General features: G+C 61.4%; 2 protein-coding genes across 2 annotated transcripts; one reads left to right on the top strand and one right to left on the bottom strand.

The window, feature by feature from the left end:
• Positions 1–4,989: 4,989 nt before the first annotated feature.
• SLC49A3 (solute carrier family 49 member 3) lies at positions 4,990–12,665 on the top strand. Its single transcript, XM_054553645.2, is given in 11 exon segments — positions 4,990–5,483; positions 7,811–7,969; positions 8,202–8,415; positions 8,611–8,687; positions 9,649–9,786; positions 9,906–10,022; positions 10,745–10,897; positions 11,138–11,295; positions 11,628–11,737; positions 12,142–12,391; positions 12,393–12,665. Coding segments are annotated over 11 exon segments (1,650 nt in total). The 5' UTR covers positions 4,990–5,348; the 3' UTR covers positions 12,532–12,665.
• Positions 12,461–18,222, bottom strand: MYL5 (myosin light chain 5). The gene is made up of 7 exons (XM_002814489.5): positions 16,564–18,222; positions 15,825–15,932; positions 15,560–15,635; positions 14,530–14,634; positions 13,959–14,037; positions 13,319–13,367; positions 12,461–12,596 (listed from the first exon to the last, which is right to left on the bottom strand). Exons 1-7 carry the CDS (start codon positions 16,564–16,566, stop codon positions 12,495–12,497), a joined length of 522 nt encoding a protein of 173 aa, XP_002814535.2. The 5' UTR covers positions 16,567–18,222; the 3' UTR covers positions 12,461–12,494.
• Between the last annotated feature and the right edge of the window lie 48 nt (positions 18,223–18,270).

Genomic DNA, 18,270 nt, shown 5'->3' with positions numbered 1-18,270 from the left:
ATGTTGGCCAGGCTGGTCTCAAACTCCTGGCCTCAGGTGATCTGCCCGCCTCGGCCTCCCAAAGTGCTGGGATTACAGGCGTGAGCCACCGCACCCACCCGGCAAAAATTAAACTTCTTATTTTCAGCTAATTATAGATGGACACACGTAGTAGAGAGATCACTTGTACACTTTGCCCTGTTTTCCCCCAAAAGTAACAGTCTGCAGAACCCAAATGTACAATATCAAATTCATGATACTGACATTGGCACAATCCGCCCATGCTGCTCAGATTTCCCTGGTTTTCATCGTGTTCATTTGTGTGCGTACATATCACACGCGTGGGTTCCTGTGCCCGCCACACTCGTGTTCATTTGTGTGCGTGTACATATCACACGCGTGGGTTCCTGTGCCGCCACACTCGTGTTCATTTGTGTGCGTGTACTTATCACACGCGTGGGTTCCTGTGCCGCCACACTCGTGTTCATTTGTGTGCGTGTACACATCACACGCGTGGGTTCCTGTGCCCGCCACACTCGTGTTCATTTGTGTGCGTGTACATATCACACGCGTGGGTTCCTGTGCCCGCCACACTCGTGTTCATTTGTGTGCGTGTACATATCACACGCGTGGGTTCCTGTGCCGCCACACTCGTGTTCATTTGTGTGCGTGTACTTATCACACGCGTGGGTTCCTGTGCCGCCACACTCGTGTTCATTTGTGTGCGTGTACATATCACACGCGTGGCTTCCTGTGCCCGCCACACTCGTGTTCATTTGTGTGCGTGTACTTATCACACGCGTGGGTTCCTGTGCCGCCACACTCGTGTTCATTTGTGTGCGTGTACATATCACACGCGTGGGTTCCTGTGCCCGCCACACTCGTGTTCATTTGTGTGCGTGTACATATCACACGCGTGGGTTCCTGTGCCCGCCACACTCGTGTTCATTTGTGTGCGTGTACATATCACACGCGTGGGTTCCTGTGCCCGCCACACTCGTGTTCATTTGTGTGCGTACATATCACACGCGTGGGTTCCTGTGCCCGCCACACTCGTGTTCATTTGTGTGCGTGTACTTATCACACGCGTGGGTTCCTGTGCCCGCCACACTGGTGTTCATTTGTGTGCGTGTACTTATCACAAGCGTGGGTTCCTGTGCCCGCCACACTCGTGTTCATTTGTGTGCGTACATATCACACACGTGGGTTCCTGTGCCCGCCACACTCGTGTTCATTTGTGTGCGTGTACTTATCACACGCGTGGGTTCCTGTGCCCGCCACACTCGTGTTCATTTGTGCGCGTACATATCTCGCACGTGTGGGTTCCTGTGCCCGCCACACTCGTGTTCATTTGTGCGCGTACATATCACACGCGTGGGTTCCTGTGCCCGCCACACTCGTGTTCATTTGTGCGCGTACATATCACACGCGTGGGTTCCTGTGCCCGCCACACTCGTGTTCATTTGTGAGCGTACATATCACACGCGTGGGTTCCTGTGCCCGCCACACTCGTGTTCATTTGTGCGCGTACATATCACACGCGTGGGTTCCTGTGCCCGCCACACTCGTGTTCATTTGTGTGCGTGTACTTATCACACGCGTGGGTTCCTGTGCCCGCCACACTCGTGTTCATTTGTGTGCGTGTACTTATCACACGCGTGGGTTCCTGTGCCCGCCACACTCGTGTTCATTTGTGTGCGTGTACTTATCACACGTGTGGGTTCCTGTGCCTGCCACACTCGTGTTCATTTGTGTGCGCGTACGTATCTCCCATGCGTGGGTTCCTGTGCCCGCCACACTCAAGATGCAGAATGCTTCCACACCACAAGGGTCCTTCCTGTTGCCCCACAACCCCAGTCCCTAAACCCTTGCAACTGCTGACCTTTTTCACTTCTAAAAGGGCTGTCTTTTCAAAATGGAACATCAACGGAGTGACAGAGGATGTGCTTTTTAGGCTTGGCTTTTTTTGCACTTGGCGTCATTACTTGAAGATTCATTAGGTTGTTCTATGTGTTAACGGTTGGTTCCTGCTGAGTGCACTTTGCTCAGCCATCACTGACAGAGAGACACCTGGCTTGTTTCCAGTTTGGGGCTTCACAAGTAATGACTATGAACATCTGGGCACTGTTTTTGGGGTGAACATAAGGTTTTTTTGTTTGTTTTTTGAGACAGAGTCTCATTCTGTCACCCAGGCTGGAGTGCAGTGGTACAATCTAGGCTCACTGCAACCTCTGCCTCCCGGCTTCAAGCGATTTTCCTGCCTCAGCCTCCTGAGTAGCTGGGACTACAGGTGCCTGCCACCATGACCGGCTAATTTTTGTACTTTTAGTAGAGATGGGGTTTCACCATATTGGCCAGGCTGGCCTTAAACTCCTGACCTTGTGATCTGCCTGCCTTGGCCTCCCAAAGTGCTCGGATTACAGGCATGAGCCACCATGCCTGGCTAGGGTGAACATAAGTTTTTATTTCTTTGGGATAAATGCCCAAGAGTGCAATTGCTGGACCATATGATGATTGCATATTTAGGTTTTTTGTTTTTTTTCTTTTGAGACAGAGTCTTGCTCTGTCACCCAGGCTGGAGTGCAAAGGCACGATCTCGGCTCACTGCAACGTCCACCTCCCAGATTCAAGCGATTCTCCTGCCTCAGCCTCCCGAGCAGCTGGGATTACAGGCGCCCACCGCCATGCCTGGCTAATTTTTGTATTTTTAGTACAGATGAGGTTTCACCATGTTAGCCAGGATGGTCTCGATCTCCTGACCTCGTGATCTGCCTGCCTCAGCTTCCCAGAGTGCTGGGACTACAGGCCTGAGCCAACATGCCAGGCTGCTCATTTTCTAATTGGATTTTTGTTTGTTTGAGATGCAGTCTCACTCTGTCACCCAGGCTGGCGTGCAGTGGTGCAATCTTGGCTCACTGCAACCTCCATCTCCTGGGTTCAAGCAATTCTCTGGCCTCAGCCTCTTGAGTAGCTGGGATTACATGCATGTGACACCATGCTTGGCTACCAACTGGGTTTTTAAACTGTTGAGTTTTGAGGGCTCTTTATATATTCTCAATACTAGACCTTTGTTGGATATGTGGTTTGCAAATATTTTTCCCAGTCTATGACTACAAAAACCTTTTGATGGAATTGAATTAAATGTATAGATCAATTTAGGGAGAACTGACATTGTTACTATGTTGGGTTTTCCAATCCATGAACATTGTATGCCTCTCCATTTCTTTAGGTGTTTGTTGATGATGTCTTTTATTAATGGTGTGCAATTTTTTTTTTTTTTTTTGAGATGGAGTCTCACTCTGTTGCCCAGGCTGGAGTGCAGTGGCACGATCTCAGCTCACTGCAACCTCTGCTTCCCGGGTTCAAGAGATTCTCCTACCTCAGCATCCCAAATAGCTGGGACTACAGGTGTGCGTCACCACACCTGGCTAATTTTTGTATTTTTACTAGAGACGGAGTTTCACCATGTTGGCCAGGCTGGTCTCAAACTCCTGACCTTGTGATCACCTGCCTTGGCCTCCCAAAGTGCTGGGATTACAGGCGTGAGCCACCGCACCCGGCCCACGGTTTGTAATTTTTAGCATGCAAGTTCTGTAGATGGTTTACTAAGTTTATACCAAAGTATTTAATTTTCCTTGGAGTAATTATGAATGTCTTTAACTTTGGTTTTCATGTTTCTTGTTGGTATACATCAATGCAAGTGATTGTTGTGTGCTGATCTTGCATTCTGCAATGTTGCTGAGCTCACTTGCTCAACCCAAGAGTTCCGACATGTAGGGAGGAGGAGCCCCTCGACAATGCACGCTCAACAGAGACTGAACGATGGAGGTAGCTTCTGTGGCTGCCCCGTTTCATGGTGAGAGGCTCAGACACCACCTGTCAGAGGCAGTGCTCCACAATAGTGAGGTCCCTCAACAGGGAAGCCTGCACTGCAACTCCCCCTCTGCCAGGTGGGGTTAGGGGATGTTGAAGGCCCCAGGCCAACATTGGCACTGGGCTATGGAGGAAGCTTGTGAGGGGGCTGGGTCCTCAGGGCAGGGTGAGCAAGAGGTGAGGAGAAGGAGAACAGAAGGAACTGGTGGGGGAATGGGGAACAAAGATGAGGGGGGAGGCTAGACGGGGGGAAGGCAGAGGAGATAAAGAGAGTGAGGACCACAGGGCCCCATCACACGTCTCAGAGAGTGGAACCCCCTTGGGGCCCACCCATCTCAGGACACCCTGGGTGAGCTCCATTTTCTCTTTGTTACTGGATGAGACTCTACAAAAAAAAAAAAAAAATCCCAAAGCGGACAGCTCTATCTGAGACACACGCACAATCCCTGCAGAAGATTGCACAGTGAAACCTGGGGCCTCATGATTAGCCTGTTCAGACTCAGGTGTGGACCATGGACAGGCCCTGGCAAAGGAGATGAATGTTTAAGACAAAAACCAGGAATAATATTGTGTCAGAAAACGGGGATGGTTTCAAGGGTCAAGAGAGCCTCCCTGTTTGGGGGATATCCTGTTTGCACGTCTGACCAGGCCAGCCTCCACCCCACCCCTACACTGGCCTCAGCAACAGGGCCTGGAGCCCCTTGGGTCCCCCCAGGGTGGGCCGGGCACAGTTGTGGGATCTGCAGGTTCTTGCAGACAAGACTAAGCCGAAACTCCCTCCTCTGCCTTCTGACACACAGGCCTCTCCATCCTAAACAAACAGAAACCTGTGCCTACTCCTCTGAGAGCTGTGTCCTCCGTTGTAAAATGCAGGTAACAATCCGGTGCGTGTGTGGCGGACTGCCTACCCCAGGGTGGGGCCCACAGGCCTTCCCGGCCCTCCCTCCCGCCTTGGCCTGCAGCCCCTCGCCTCTCCTACCCCATGCCTGCTTCCCACAGGAGCACTAGAGCGGCTGGTCTGATTTGAGGCTCTGCGCGAAGCGAGCCCAGCCTCTTCTTCCAGGCTGGCTTCTGGCCCCTCCCTGTGGCTGGCTTGAACCTCAGGAACTTGGGGTCCACAGCCCCCTTCAGGAAATGCAGAGCTTCTGCTGGGCAGAGTGACTTCCAGGCCGCCTTTCCTGCGCCCACCCTGAGAAGCACACAGGCTGTGAACGGGGCCCTTTCCGGAGGGGACATTCGGTTTTTGTGGCAGGGACTTCCAGCATGAGGCCGAAGGAGGAGGGTCCAACTTCACCTTTGCCCGCCCTTCTCCCGCTTTTTTGGGTCTCCTTTAACTGGGACGGGGCGGGACCCTCCTCCGTAGTCCTTGGGGCGGAACCGGCCCCGTGGCCCGGCCCGGCCCCATCTCCGCCCGCAGGCGGTCCCGGCCCACGCGGGAAGGTCCTTAAGCCCGGGCGGTCGGCGGGACCGGCGGAGACCCGTGGAGGCAGCGGACGATGGCGGGGCCGACGGAGGCCGAGACGGGGTTGGCCGAGCCCCGGGCCCTGTGCGCGCAGCGGGGCCACCGCACCTACGCGCGCCGCTGGGTGTTCCTGCTCGCGGTCAGCCTGCTCAACTGCTCCAACGCCACGGTAGGGGCGAGGGCGGGGGCAGGGGGCTCCGGGACCCTCAGTCCCTCGGACCAGCCGGGTTTTGTTTTCCTGTGGCCACAGCCCGAGGTGCCAGGTGCTGGCTGGGGGCGGGGGGTGCCTTCTGGGGGTGGCTAGGGATTGCGGGCACTGGGGGCACTGTCTGTCCTGGAGGTGGCCGGGCCCAGGGCACAGAGCAGGGCTGGGTGCCCAGGGGGATCTGCCAGTCACGGAGTCCCAGCCCTTCCCAGCCTTCAGTAGCTCCAGCCTGGGTCCCTCTTCCCCAGCCAGTCACATACAGGTGGCCCTGCGGTGGCCCTCTCTCCCTCCACGCCTCCCAGCCCCCGGACAGCAGGCACAGAGCAGAGGCGCGCTTGGAGCCGCCCTCCCCTCCACCTGACTCTGAGTGAGGTGCGGCTCCTGGGCTGGGCTGGGTTCCGTCCTGCCCCCACCCTCTTCCGGTGCTGCACGCTGCAGCCTTTCCCGCCCTGTGTGCTCTCATCAGCCATCCCCCAGAGCCTCAGGAACTGGTCGGGCAGCATCAGGCCAACGTGCAATGAACAGCTAGAGTTGGCAGCAGGACCCACAGCTCAGGGAGGCGCCGGGTCACGGGGACGGTCAGGAAGCTCAGGGTCAGGGGCAGGAGTCACTCTTAGGCCTGGGTCAGGGCTCTTCCAGGTGGACCCCGGGGCCTCTCCCCTCCTTCTTTGCTGACTGGGTATGGAGAGCCAGCCTCTGGCCGAGACAGGCCCGGGATCTGCTGGATGGGCCCGGGGGCTGCCTGCTGCCCACAATGCTGGCACGAGCCATAACTCACTGCCGTGGCTTGGCGCCCTGGCCCACCGTGTCCAGGCACTGGGGAAGCCATAACTGGCTTTGGGTGGAGTGTCTGAGGGTGCAGGGCTGGTTCCATGGTCCAAGAGTCAGTGGGTGTCCTGGGTGTGAGGCATTCCTTGGACAGTCAAGGGCCTTCTCCTGCAGTTCTTCACCGTTTTATTAATATCCACAAGTCATCATGGAGCACACAGAAATCTCACCCTGACACCAAGAGTTGTCATGGTCTCTGCCTGGGTCACCACAGTGAGCCGTGAGCACCACGTTCACTCCAGCCAAGTGCCCTTGAGGCTGGAGGTTACTCATCTGCAGCCAGTGACCAGGGATCCCGGGTTCCAACGGGCAGCATGAGGGGCAGGCGGAGCAGAGCTCGGGTCAACACCCACCCCGGAAGGCAGCCCAGTGCTCTGGATGAAACTCAAAGGACCCAAGGGGGCGAGCGCAGGCAGGATCGAGGCTGGGAGAGGAGGAAGGGAGTCGGACAGATCATCCTCCCACGTTGCCCCGCACGCTTCGGACGCATCTCTGCTCAGTGAGTCAGCTGTGGGCCGCACTCAGGCCCCCGAGGAACCGGGACAGGGCTGAGGCTGGAGCGGCGGGCTCGGCTCCGCAGGGCGGGCTTTATTTCCTGGGCTCGGCCAGGCAGGCAGCAGCTGGGCCTGGGGAGCTCGTTCTGTGCCTGGCCCTGTCCTGCAGAAAAAGGAAGACAAGGCGGCTGTTGCCCAAGCTCCCTGTCCTGTCCCGTGGGCTGAGTCAGACCTTGTCCGGGCGGAGCCTGGGTCTGGCTGCTCTGTCCGAGGGTGTGGCCTGGAGCTCAGTCGACTCATGGAAGTTGACCTTGAGTGACACGGTCTCCTCGGGGCCCACGCCCAGACGCTCCCCTCCCTCCCGGAGTGAGCCCCGGTGACCTGCTCCACTTTGGCCTCCCTCAGGGATGAGCCAGTCTCACCTCTTCTAGGAGGCCTTCCCCTTGGCCGCAGCGTGCGCTTGTGCTGTGTGCTGGACGTCTGTGGGGTGAAGAGCTCTAGCACTTGATAATGCCTGTGGTTGGGGAATGGTGCCCGCTCTGGCAACATTCTGCCCAAACACCTGGGCCTTGCAGGAGGGAAGGTCAGGCTGGCCTTGGGTGAGGCCAGCCTGCAATCCCAGAGGTTCTAGCTGAGACCCTGTCATGCCCACCTTTCCCTGCCTTGGAGCGCCAGGTCTGGTCTGGGCAGGGCTCGTGGTCCTGTGGGCTCTGGCCAGGTCCTTGGCCTCAGTGTCTGCCCCTCAGGCTGGTCCCCGGTCAGGGCACGCTCTCTGACCCTGCGCTGGGTGCCTGCCCTCGGGGGAGGCAGGGTAGCGCTCTCCTTGGGCAGGAAGGCCCTGTGTCCAGCTGCTGTGTCCCCTCGGCCTCACAGGCCTGCTGGCACTCTGACTCCCTCAGGCTGGCTGGGGCCAGAGCATGTAGGTCCAGGGTCTGTGGCCCTGCGCTGACTCCTGCCTGGCCCCCGCAGCTGTGGCTCAGCTTCGCACCTGTGGCTGACATCATTGCTGAGGACTTCGTCCTGTCCATGGAGCAGGTCAACTGGCTGTCATTGGTCTACCTCGTGGTATCCACCCCATTTGGCGTGGTGGCTATCTGGATCCTGGACTCCGTCGGGCTCCGTGCGGTGGTGAGTCAGACCTCACACCATGGCCCGCTCTGGGACAGGGCAGGGGCCCCTGCATTTGGGAACGAGAGTCAAGGCCTCCTCCCCAGACCAGGGCCCACCAGTTCCAACAGCTGGGGACCCCAGCAGAGGCATCGAGGAGGCGGCAGTGGGAGGTCCAGGTGCTCGGAGGACGGGGCGGGCACTTGGGCTGGTGGCAGCGTTCCTGACCCCGTCCCTGACCCCCTCCTCACAGACCATCCTGGGCGCGTGGCTAAACTTTGCCGGGAGTGTGCTACGCATGGTGCCCTGCATGGTTGTTGGGACCCAGAACCCATTTGCCTTCCTCATGGGCGGCCAGAGCCTCTGTGCCCTTGCCCAGACCCTGGTCATCTTCTCTCCGGCCAAGCTGGCTGCCTTGTGGTTCCCAGAGCACCAGCGAACCACGGCCAACATGCTCGCCACCATGTGTGAGTTCCAGGGAGGGAGGCCGCCTGCCTGGGCTCACCCCAGGGTCTCTTCTGGCTCCACACACAGATACTCGACTCCCCGGGCTCTCTGGCCAGGGTGGAGGAGCTGGGGCCCGGAAGGTTCTGCCTGTGGGCTGGCGATGAAGCCGGGCCACAGCCGAGCTGACACGTTTCTCTGTGCATCCGCCCACCCAGCAAACCCCCTGGGTGTCCTCGTGGCCAACGTGCTGTCCCCTGCGCTGGTCAAGAAGGGTGAGGACATTCCGTTAATGGTGAGGAGTCATGAGGCGCCCGTGCCTGGCCTGTGTGGTGTGTTCCTGAGCCCAAGTGTGTCCGTGTTCCTATGCCTGTGTGTGATTCCCGTCCCCCGCCCCGCCACCCGAGAAGGAGTCTCAGCCTGTCGCTCCGGCTGAATTGCAGTGGCGCGATCTCGGCTCACTGCAACCTCCGCCTACTGGGTTTAAGCAATTCCCCTGCCTCATCTTCCCGAGTAGCTGGGACTACAGGCGTGCGCCACCATGCTTGGCTAATTTTTTTTTTTTTTGTATTTTTGGTAGAGTTGGGGTTTCACCATGTTGGCCAGGCTGGTCTCAAACTCCTGACCTCATGATCCGTCTGCCTCAGCTTCCCAAAGTGGTGGGATTACAGGCATGAGCCACCGCGCCCGGCCAGTGTGTGATGTTTCTATGTGTGCCTGTGTGTATTGAGTGTGTGTGGTGTGTGTGGTGCGTGTCTCTGTTCCTGTGCCCATGTGTGTTGTGTGGTGTGTGCATATGGGTCTGTGTATCTGTGCACGTGTGCGTGCACCACATGTGTACCTGTGTGTGCTTGTGCATGTGCCTCGGGTGTATGTGGTGTCTGTGCTTGTGGGTATGTACTGAGCGTGTGTGTGCACGTGTGCCTCTGCACTCACCTGTGTCCGTGTGTTGAGCCCTATCATGGGCTATGCAGCTGGCAGTGAGATGTAAGTCTGGAGCCTGGGGGTGCTGGGCTAACGTCAGCCGGGAGGGTGTCACTGGTGAGGGATGCGTTGACAGCCAGGGGTCCCCATGAGCTCCTGGAGCAGGCCCCTCCCAGCCTGGGCCTCGCAGAGGGCAGCTGCAGACCAGAGGTTGGGAGGCAGCTGGTGGTGGGGCAGGAGGAGCTGGGAGGTGGCGCCTGGGACAGGCAGGGCTGCGGCGTGTGTGGGCACCAGTCTGCATGGTCTCCTTGTGCACACACACCCCTCCCCAGCTCGGTGTCTATACCATCCCTGCTGGCGTCGTCTGCCTGCTGTCCACCATCTGCCTCTGGGAGAGTGTGCCCCCCACCCCGCCCTCTGCCGGGGCCGCCAGCTCCACCTCAGAGAAGTTCCTGGATGGGCTCAAGCTGGTCAGTGCCGTGGGATCCCTGGGGTAGGGTGGATTTGGGGGTGGGGGCAAGAGGCTGAGGAGGTGACGAGTTTGAGAAGGGCCCCCGGGCTCTGGGGCTGAGAGGCTCTTTCCCCGCAGCTCGTGAGGAACAAGGCCTATGTCATCCTGGCTGTGTGCTTGGGGGGAGTCATCGGGATCTTCTCCAGCTTCTCAGCCCTCCTGGAGCAGATCCTCTGCGCAAGCAGCTACTCCAGTGTAAGCCCTGGCCCCACCCCTGGGGACCCTGCCTCTGTCACCCACCCCATATGGCCACGGAGTCACCGCCGCCTCCAGGGTGCCCAGTGTCCGACCCTGGCGGGGGCCACATTGACAAGCTTCTGTGCTGTGGGCCCTCCCGAGATGCCCTGTGTGACATTATGTCCACAGGCAGTGGAGGTGGTGGGCACAGCTGCAGTGGGGTGGGGCAGCTTTGGGACGGAGCGGAGGGACTGACGGTGCCCTGTGGATGGGAAGGTGGGGCCCCCAGGGCTCCCAGTGCCCCTTCCCAGCAAGGCCCCGCCCCTGTGGGTCTGCAGGACAGCGCCACCTTCTGGTATCCAGACGTGCAGCGGGGAGGGCCTTGCTCTGCTCACACATCTCCGAGCTGGCCCTCTGCCCTCTGCCCTCTGGGATCAGTGCTCAGTGTAGGATTGGAGGCATGTTTCCACCTTTGCCAGGGCCACAGGCACCACGGTCCTGTGGGGCCTCTGTGGAGACAGGCTCTTCCCTTTAGCGATTGCTTTGCTCTGGGGTGGGGTGGGAAACACAAGGCAGGAAACCCTACCCTGCAGGCAGCCAGCGGTGCGGCTGGAACCTGTGTTGCTATGCCTGGGCCTTGGGCACAGCACACAGCCCTACACTGAGCCCCCTGCCCTGACGGCGTGCACCTAGGATGATGGTGGCTTCTTGGGGCCCTGGCCTCTTCTCGTCTCCTCCAGGGGTTTTCCGGCCTCTGTGGAGCTCTCTTCATCACGTTTGGGATCCTGGGGGCGCTGGCTCTCAGCCCCTATGTGGACCGGACCAAGCACTTCACTGAGGCCACCAAGATTGGCCTGTGCCTGACCTCTCTGGCCTGCGTGGCGTTTGCCCTGGTGAGGGTCTCCTCAAGCCAAGACCGCCCTGTGGGTTGGGTGGGTGGTGAGGCCCGGAGAGGGCGGTTGGCGGCTTGGCTGGAACAGAGGTCTGGACTATCTCATGCCCAGCCTCTGCCAGCCAGGGTGGCTCCGGGATGGGATGGGTTCTCCTGCCCCGTGCCCCATGTCCCGTGAAGCCAGGTCCAGTTCTGACTGCCACCCCCTCCACCTGTCTGCCTGCTGTTCCGCTGCTCCCAGGTGTCCCAGCTGCAGGGACAGACCCTTGCCCTGGCCCCCACCTGCTCGCTGCTTGGGCTGTTTGGCTTCTCGGTGGGCCCCGTGGCCCTGGAGTTGGCGGTCGAGTGTTCCTTCCCCGTGGGGGAGGGGGCTGCCACAGGCCTGATCTTTGTGCTGGGGTGAGTGTCCATCTGCCCCAGCTGCACCCCAGAGATACTCCCCTTGCTCCACCCCTATACCCCTGGGGTTGCACCATGTGGTCCAGGCCCCTTTTCGGGGAGGTGGGGAACCTGCCTGCTCTGGCAAGAGCCGAGCAGGTTCTGAGCGCTTGCTGTGTGCAGGCAGGGCGGGCTGTTAGGGCCTGTGACCGAGGCTGCGTGCTGCCTTCGGGAGGGTGGTGTCGGGAGGGTGGTGGCACAAGGGACAGCACCGATGTCAACACTTCCCAAGGTGGCACCTGGCTCCGAGGGGGTGGGCAGTGCAGCGGGGGCTGAGGGCCACGTGTGTCCAGGCAGGCCGAGGGAATGCTCATCATGCTGGTGATGACGGCACTGACTGTGCGACGCTCGGAGCCGTCCTTCTTCACCTGCCAGCAGGGGGAGGATCCACTTGACTGGACAGGTGAGCCCCACATGGGGAGTCCCCGGGGAACAGGACAGGTGAGCCCCATGCGAAGAGTCCCGGGGAGGGGGACAGGTGAACCCTACGTGGGGAGCCCTAGATAGCAGGACAGGTGAGCCCCACGCAGGGAGTCCTCGGGCAACAGGACAGGTGAGCCAGGACAGGTGTGGCCGAGATCAGAGGTGGGGCTGGCACACCCATATCCCAGACCCCATGCTAGTGACCTCTCTCAGGACCTGGGTCTGCAAACACCCCCTCAGGGCTGTGAAGAGCTGGGAGTGGGCTCTCTGTCTGGGGTCACTCTGTGGTCAAGGGTAGTGGGGTCACCATAGGCCAGCATCGGGCTCAGCCCATCTGTAGCCCCTGGGCTTGGCTGTGGGGACAGCTGTGCTATGTGTCCCCAGTGTCTCTGCTGCTGATGGCTGGCCTGTGCACCCTCTTCAGCTGCATCCTGGCGCTCTTCTTCCACACCCCATACCGGCGCCTGCAGGCCGAGTCTGGGGAGCCCCCCTCCACCCGGAACGCCGTGGGCGGCGCAGACTCAGGGCCGGGTGTGGACCGAGGGGGAGCGGGAAGGGCTGGGGTCCTGGGGCCCAGCACGGCGACTCCGGAGTGCACGGCGGCGGGGGCCTCGCTAGAAGACCCCAGGGGCCCCTGAGCCCCGCGCGCAAGGCCCAGCAGCCACCGACGCGCCCTCCCGCCCCGGCAGACTCGCAGGCAGGGTCCGAGCATCCAAGTTTATTGACCCGGCCGGGCCTCACTCCTCCTTCTCCTCCCCGTGGGTGATCACGTAGCTGAGCGCCTTGTAGTCCAGGTTGCCCGCTGCATCGATGGAAGCGAACTGGAACATCTGGTCCACCTGCGGGCGGGGGCGAAAGAGCTCCCTGCGGGCTCCGGGAGCGAATTACAAGCGCGCACCTGCAGCGGCCCCGGGTGTGGTTTCTGCGCCGCGGGAGGGGGAGCGGGGATGGGCCGGGGTGAGGGCGGGGCTAGAGGGGGCGGGGCGGGGCCGAGGTGTGGTGAGGGCGGGGCGGGGCCGAGGTGTGGTGAGGGCGGGGCGGGGCCGAGGTGGGGTTAGGGCGGGGCTAGAGGGGCGGGGCGGGGACGGGGGGCGGGGGCGGCTGCAGCCACAGTCTGGGCGCAGGTGTCGGGCTCGGCCCTTCAGCAGCGTCGGGGAGGACCGTGTGGGGTCTGGGGGAGGTGCGGGGGTCCTAGGGGGTGCCCGGGCATTAGTCTCGCCCGCTGGGGCTGGGGCTGGGAGCGGCGCGTCGGGGGTGGAGGGCGGCTCCGGACCGCACAGCTGTGAGCCCCGCCCCTCCGGCTGGGACAGACGCTCGGGCCGCGGAGGGGTCTCCAGCCGCTGACCTAACGGAGGGGAGGGGTCTCCAACCGCTGACCTGACCCCTCTGAGCCAGTTCCGTCCCTCAGACGGACACTTCGGGAGCCCCCCCGGGGACCTGTTCTGTCCTGGGGCCTGACCGCGGCGCTGCAGCCCCTCGGGCTCCGCGTCCCCTCCACCCAGCTGACCCCGGGAGCCCCGCCCTCCCCTCGTGGGCTTGGCAGGGGAGCCGCGGGCCAGACCTCTTCCGCTGTCATCTTGTCAGCCTGGGACATCAGCAGACGCTTGATGCTGAGGACGAGGAAAGGGGTCAGCGCGGGCTGATGCGGGGGCGCAGGAGCCTTCTCGGTGGGGCTCAGGTGCTCCAGGGGCCCCAGGTTGCACTCGCTCACTGCACTCCCGCCCTTCCCGCTGGAGTGTGGCCCTGGGGCAGGTCCCTTCCCAACACACAGTCCGGGGCCATCACTTCTGGGGGAGCCGCTGATGGGGACAGAGCCCGAGGGAGCTTAAAGGACACACTCGGGGGCCATCACTTCTGGGGCGGACGCCTGGGGGCCGCTGATGGGGACAGAGCCGGAAGGAGGTTGCAGGCCAGCGCCTGGTACTTTCCCCAGCGCCTAGTAGGAGCTGAAGATGGAGGAGTGGGCTGAGGGGAAGCCGCCTCCCGCCCCCCGCACCGCCCCGGGCACAGGCGCTGGTCCCTGTGAGCAGGACTGGCCTCCCACTCAGCTGGGATCCTGGGTTCGCTCCTCATGGCCCTCAAGCTGGTCAGAGGTGGGGAGGTGGGGGTGGCATCTGGTGGCTGACTGTCCCTTTTGGGACAGGGTGAGATCGCTGGGGTCCCCCGGAGGCCGGGCCGCCCTGGCCGAGCCGGGCACTCACTACTCCTTGTTGATTTTCCCTTTTCCGTCCGGGTCCAGCATCTTGAAGGCGTTTAGAATGGTCTCCTCGGCGTCGGTACCTGCCACAAAGGCACCTTCAGCCCTGGGGCTTCAGGATGGCCGTCCTGCTGTGGCTGCCAAGGGCAGATGGCAGGAGGGGAGACCCCTGCCCCAGCAGGGGGAGACTCCAAGCCTCTGCCCACGAGGTGGCCTCTGCCTGAAGGCCTTCTCCTTTCCTGAGCCCCAAGGAGGCCTTGTCGGGCACTCCTGCCCTGGGGTGTAGTGAGTTTTGGAGTGCCCAGGGTCAGCCCAGGCCTGGAGCTGGGGGTGAGTGCTGCACGAGTGAGGGACAGAGGTGTCGACGGCGGGTCACACAGCACGTGGGGCAGGAGGGCGGGCCTGAGCACATGGCTCTGGGGTGGCTGACGGGGCCCCACAGTTGTTGGCTCCCAGAGTGCCAGGCCCTAGGGCTTCTCCAGAGATTGGAAAAGAGGGATTTTTACGTGAAATGTCCGGATCTCTAACTGTCAGGAATTAGCTAGGAGGGCAAGGCCTGCCCCACCGGTGCTCACCGCTCAGCTTCTCCCCAAACAGGTTCAGAAACATGGTGAAGTTGATGGGCCCTGAGGCCTCTTTGAGCATGGCATCCAGCTCGTCGTCCTTGACGTTGGTCTTGCCTGTTACAGACGTGGGGGCGTCACAGGGCAGGGCATGTTGCCTGCCCTGTGCCACCAGCAGGTGACCCCAGCACAGGGCCAGGCAGGCAGATGGGAGGGGTGGGAAGGGAGCAGGAAGGAGGCGCTTGGCCCAGGCACGTGGGGCAATGGGTGCATCTGGCTGGCTGTGTCCACCTCACCCCAAACCCTGAGCCCCATGACTAAGTGCTGAGGGAGAGGGAGGTGACACAGAGCCTGGGAAGGTGCTAGGATCTGCTGTTCTTAACTTGGGCATAAGCAGGGCCGAGAGGAAGGTGGGTCACTTGCGACCCTCCCACCCCAAGGAGAAATCACTCCCCAGCTCCCAGGGCAGGACCGAAGCCCCCTGCCCTCCTGCCTCAGGTCAGAGGCAGCTGCTGGGAACAGAATGTGCCGCAGGGAGAACTGAAGCTGGGGAGGGCAGTGTGCCCCACCACACTCGGGCTGTGCTGCAGAGGCTGGGCAGGGACTCCATGCCGGCCCCGCCCCGACACTGTGGTCCAGCTGGGCAGGGTCTCCATGCCCTCTGTCAGCTCTGTGGTCCGGCCGGGCAGGGTCTCCAGGCTCCCTGCCAGCTCTGTGGTCCGGCCTGGGGGCAAGCTGCCTGCCTGCCTGTGGCGTCCTACCAGAGTGTCGGCCCCTCCCTGGAGTCTGCTGCCCCAAAGCCCACTCTGAGTTTCCAGGCTTGGGCTGTCCCACCCACCCTGTCTCACCCTGGGACGCTCTCTGCCAGCTCTGATGGAACCAAGGGCGGCCAGGGCCATCGCCTCGCAGCTTCAGGGCCGTTGGTGGGCCTCTAAGGCGCGGACCCTGGCTCCACTTGAGGAGGGGCCGCGGCGTCTGGAGCTGGAGGACCTCTGTGTTCGCCTCCTCCAAGGGCTCTGAGGCGTTCTGCCTGGATACCTACCCAGGGAGGCGTAGGTGTCCTTCAGGTCCTCCTTGTCAATGAAGCCATCTCGGTTCTGATCCATGAGTGTGAATGCCTGGGAACCAAGGTCAGGGCTGCTGTGCTGCAGACCCGGCTGGGCTCTGCCCTGCCCCCTCAGGGCTCCTCAGCACCCCTGACTGAGGATAGGCTCCCACTCCTGCTGGCCCTGGAGCCAGCCCACCTGGGGTCTTTCCAGCACAGGCTCCTGGGGGTGGGGGCTCCCAGTGAAGCAGGAAAGTCTCACCTCCTTGAACTCCTGGATCTGAGTCTGCTCAAAGTTGGAGAAGACATTGGATGAGGCTCTCTGGGCCCGGAGGGCACCCCCTTCCTTCTTCTTGGTCTTCCTACTGGCCTGCAGTGGGAGCGCCATAGCTGAGGGGCCTGGGCTGGCTGAGGAAACCCTCCAGGGCACCCAGAGTTTTGAGAGACTTAACTCAGATGAAGGGTGGACCTCAGCCCTTGGGGCTGGAGGGGGCCAGGCAGCTGAGGAGCATGCCAGCCTCAGGCCTGGGTAGCTGGGGTTGGGGGCAGGACGGCTGCAGGTGTCTGGCTTCAGCACAGGGAGTAGGGGAGGGACAGTGGCTTCCAGAAGGCCCACAGAGCACAGTGGTCAGGGATCACAGTCCAGCAGGAGCCAGCTTGGCCTCTGAAGGCTTGAGGGGCAAGTGGACTCTGGGTGGGCTTGTTCTGGGTACCAGGATTTTGTGAAGGCCAGGAACCCCCTCATCCTGCTCCGGACTCTCACCAGGGCAGCAGCGTGGGACATGTACCTCCCACTGCACAGCACAAGCCCACACCTGCAAGGTCACACACACGCACATACACACGCTCATGCACACGCATATGCACGCACAGCACACGCCCACACCTGCACTCACATGCATGCACAGACACACCCACGCTCTTGTCTGTGCACATGTACACAAGCACAGCACAGCTCACACCCACATGCCTGCCCCAGGCATGCACGGCGGCCTGCTCACCATGCCTGCTTCTGCCTGCTTCGATGTGTCTGCCCAGGGCCCCAGGTCTTGCCCATCTTAAGCTCCTGCTTGGTCCCCCAGGACAGTTCAGACTCCGGCTGCCACTCCCTACAAGGACAGGCTTGGGGCTACCCCAGGGGACTGGACAACTGCAGAGTGAGCTTTGGCAGCCTGGCAGTGACTCACACCCTTGCCCTGCCCTACCCTGCAAGGCCCTCAGCCCCCCCAGACTCCTCTGGCCAGGACCACCTCCCACCCCATGTGTCCCCTATCCCCAGAGAGGCTTTGTTCTCCCAAGGATTCTGTGTGTCACCAGGGCCACCTGTACACACTCTTGGCTGGGGGCCTGGGTACCCTGGAACTGCAGGAGCCAGAGGAAGGGGCACTTTTTCTAGATTTGCACAAAGGTGCTGTGGGTGACTGCAGCTGGTCACCAGGCTTCTGCCAAGCACACTCTGTCTGTCAGGGGTGTCCACGCCCCTCCCTGCCTTGGTGACAGAAAAGTCAGTCCATAGCCTTGGCCCTGGGACCACCCCATCTGACCTCATGGCTGGGAGCTCCTTGCCTGGCCCATGGGTGATGACATTTTTGGGTTGGAGAAGCCATGGAGATGGCCAAGCTGCTCAGATGGGCTGGGACGGGGACTCCAGGGCCCTGAGCCTGGTCTTCCCCACTATACCATGGTCTCAGGGGCAGAGTCTGGGGAAGGGACCTGGCCCAGGGTCTGTTGGTGGTGCCAGACATCAGAGTCCACCAGAGTCAGGATCCAGATGCCCTGGTTCAAGGGGTGGGAGGAGGGTCTGCAGGCCAAGCCGGATCAAGGAGGAGGCCTACAGGCTGAGTGGAGAACAAGCTTTTGGAGCCCCCCAGGCCTGCGTCTGGGTGGGTGGCAGCAGGTAATAGGACCCAGGGCACCTGCCCCTCGGTGCTGCAGGGGCCGGGGTGGGAGTGAGTGTATGCAGCCACAACAGCGGGTGGAATCCCTGGGGGTGCCACCGTGTCTGCAAAGCTAAAAAGACAGGCGGCACTTGCATGTCTCTTGAGCAGAGGTCCTACCCCCGAGGGACACATGGTCACAGTTGGCGTCCCCTGAGATGCTGCCTGGTGCCATCCCCAGGTCCAGCGGCCTCTACGAAGCACTGACGCCTGAGGTCGAGGACCCTGGGAGGCATGACCTGCCCAGGAGGGACCTGGGGCCTACTGCAAGGGGCCTGGTGACCAGATGTGGGAACCTGGGGCTGGGAGCAAGGGCCAGGGCATCCCCTGCTGCCAGTCCAGTGGGGTCTGGGTGTGACCCTGAAGGGGCACTGCTGGGCTGCAGGAGTGGGGAGAACCACACCGAGGGGGGCAGCATGGTTGGGAGGCCCCCCAAGGCCACCGGGAATGTGAGAAGGGCTGCAGAGCCCCCTGCAGAGGGTTCCCAGGCCACTGGAGTCTGAGCACAGTGCTAAAGATAGCAGCAGAGCCTCAGCCGGGGGAGTATCGGCTTCTGCACCCACAGCTGACCTGACAGCTGCAGAGGACCCCGCGGGCGGTGTGCTGAGCCAGGTGGGACCCCGCCCACCACTAAGCTCTCAGGAAAGGCCTTGAGCAAAGGCAAGTCTCCATCTGCTTCAGGGGGTCTTCCCCAGGCGGTGTGTGTTTGCCCGCATGTTTTCTCTGCTGGTGCCCTGCCCCGCCCCACCTCTGGTGGAAGCTGCTGGTATG

This window comes from Pongo abelii, chromosome 3 (assembly GCF_028885655.2).
Source record: "Pongo abelii isolate AG06213 chromosome 3, NHGRI_mPonAbe1-v2.0_pri, whole genome shotgun sequence".
Taxonomy (NCBI): Eukaryota; Metazoa; Chordata; class Mammalia; order Primates; family Hominidae; genus Pongo; species Pongo abelii.
This window is presented reverse-complemented; position numbering and strand designations above follow the sequence as displayed.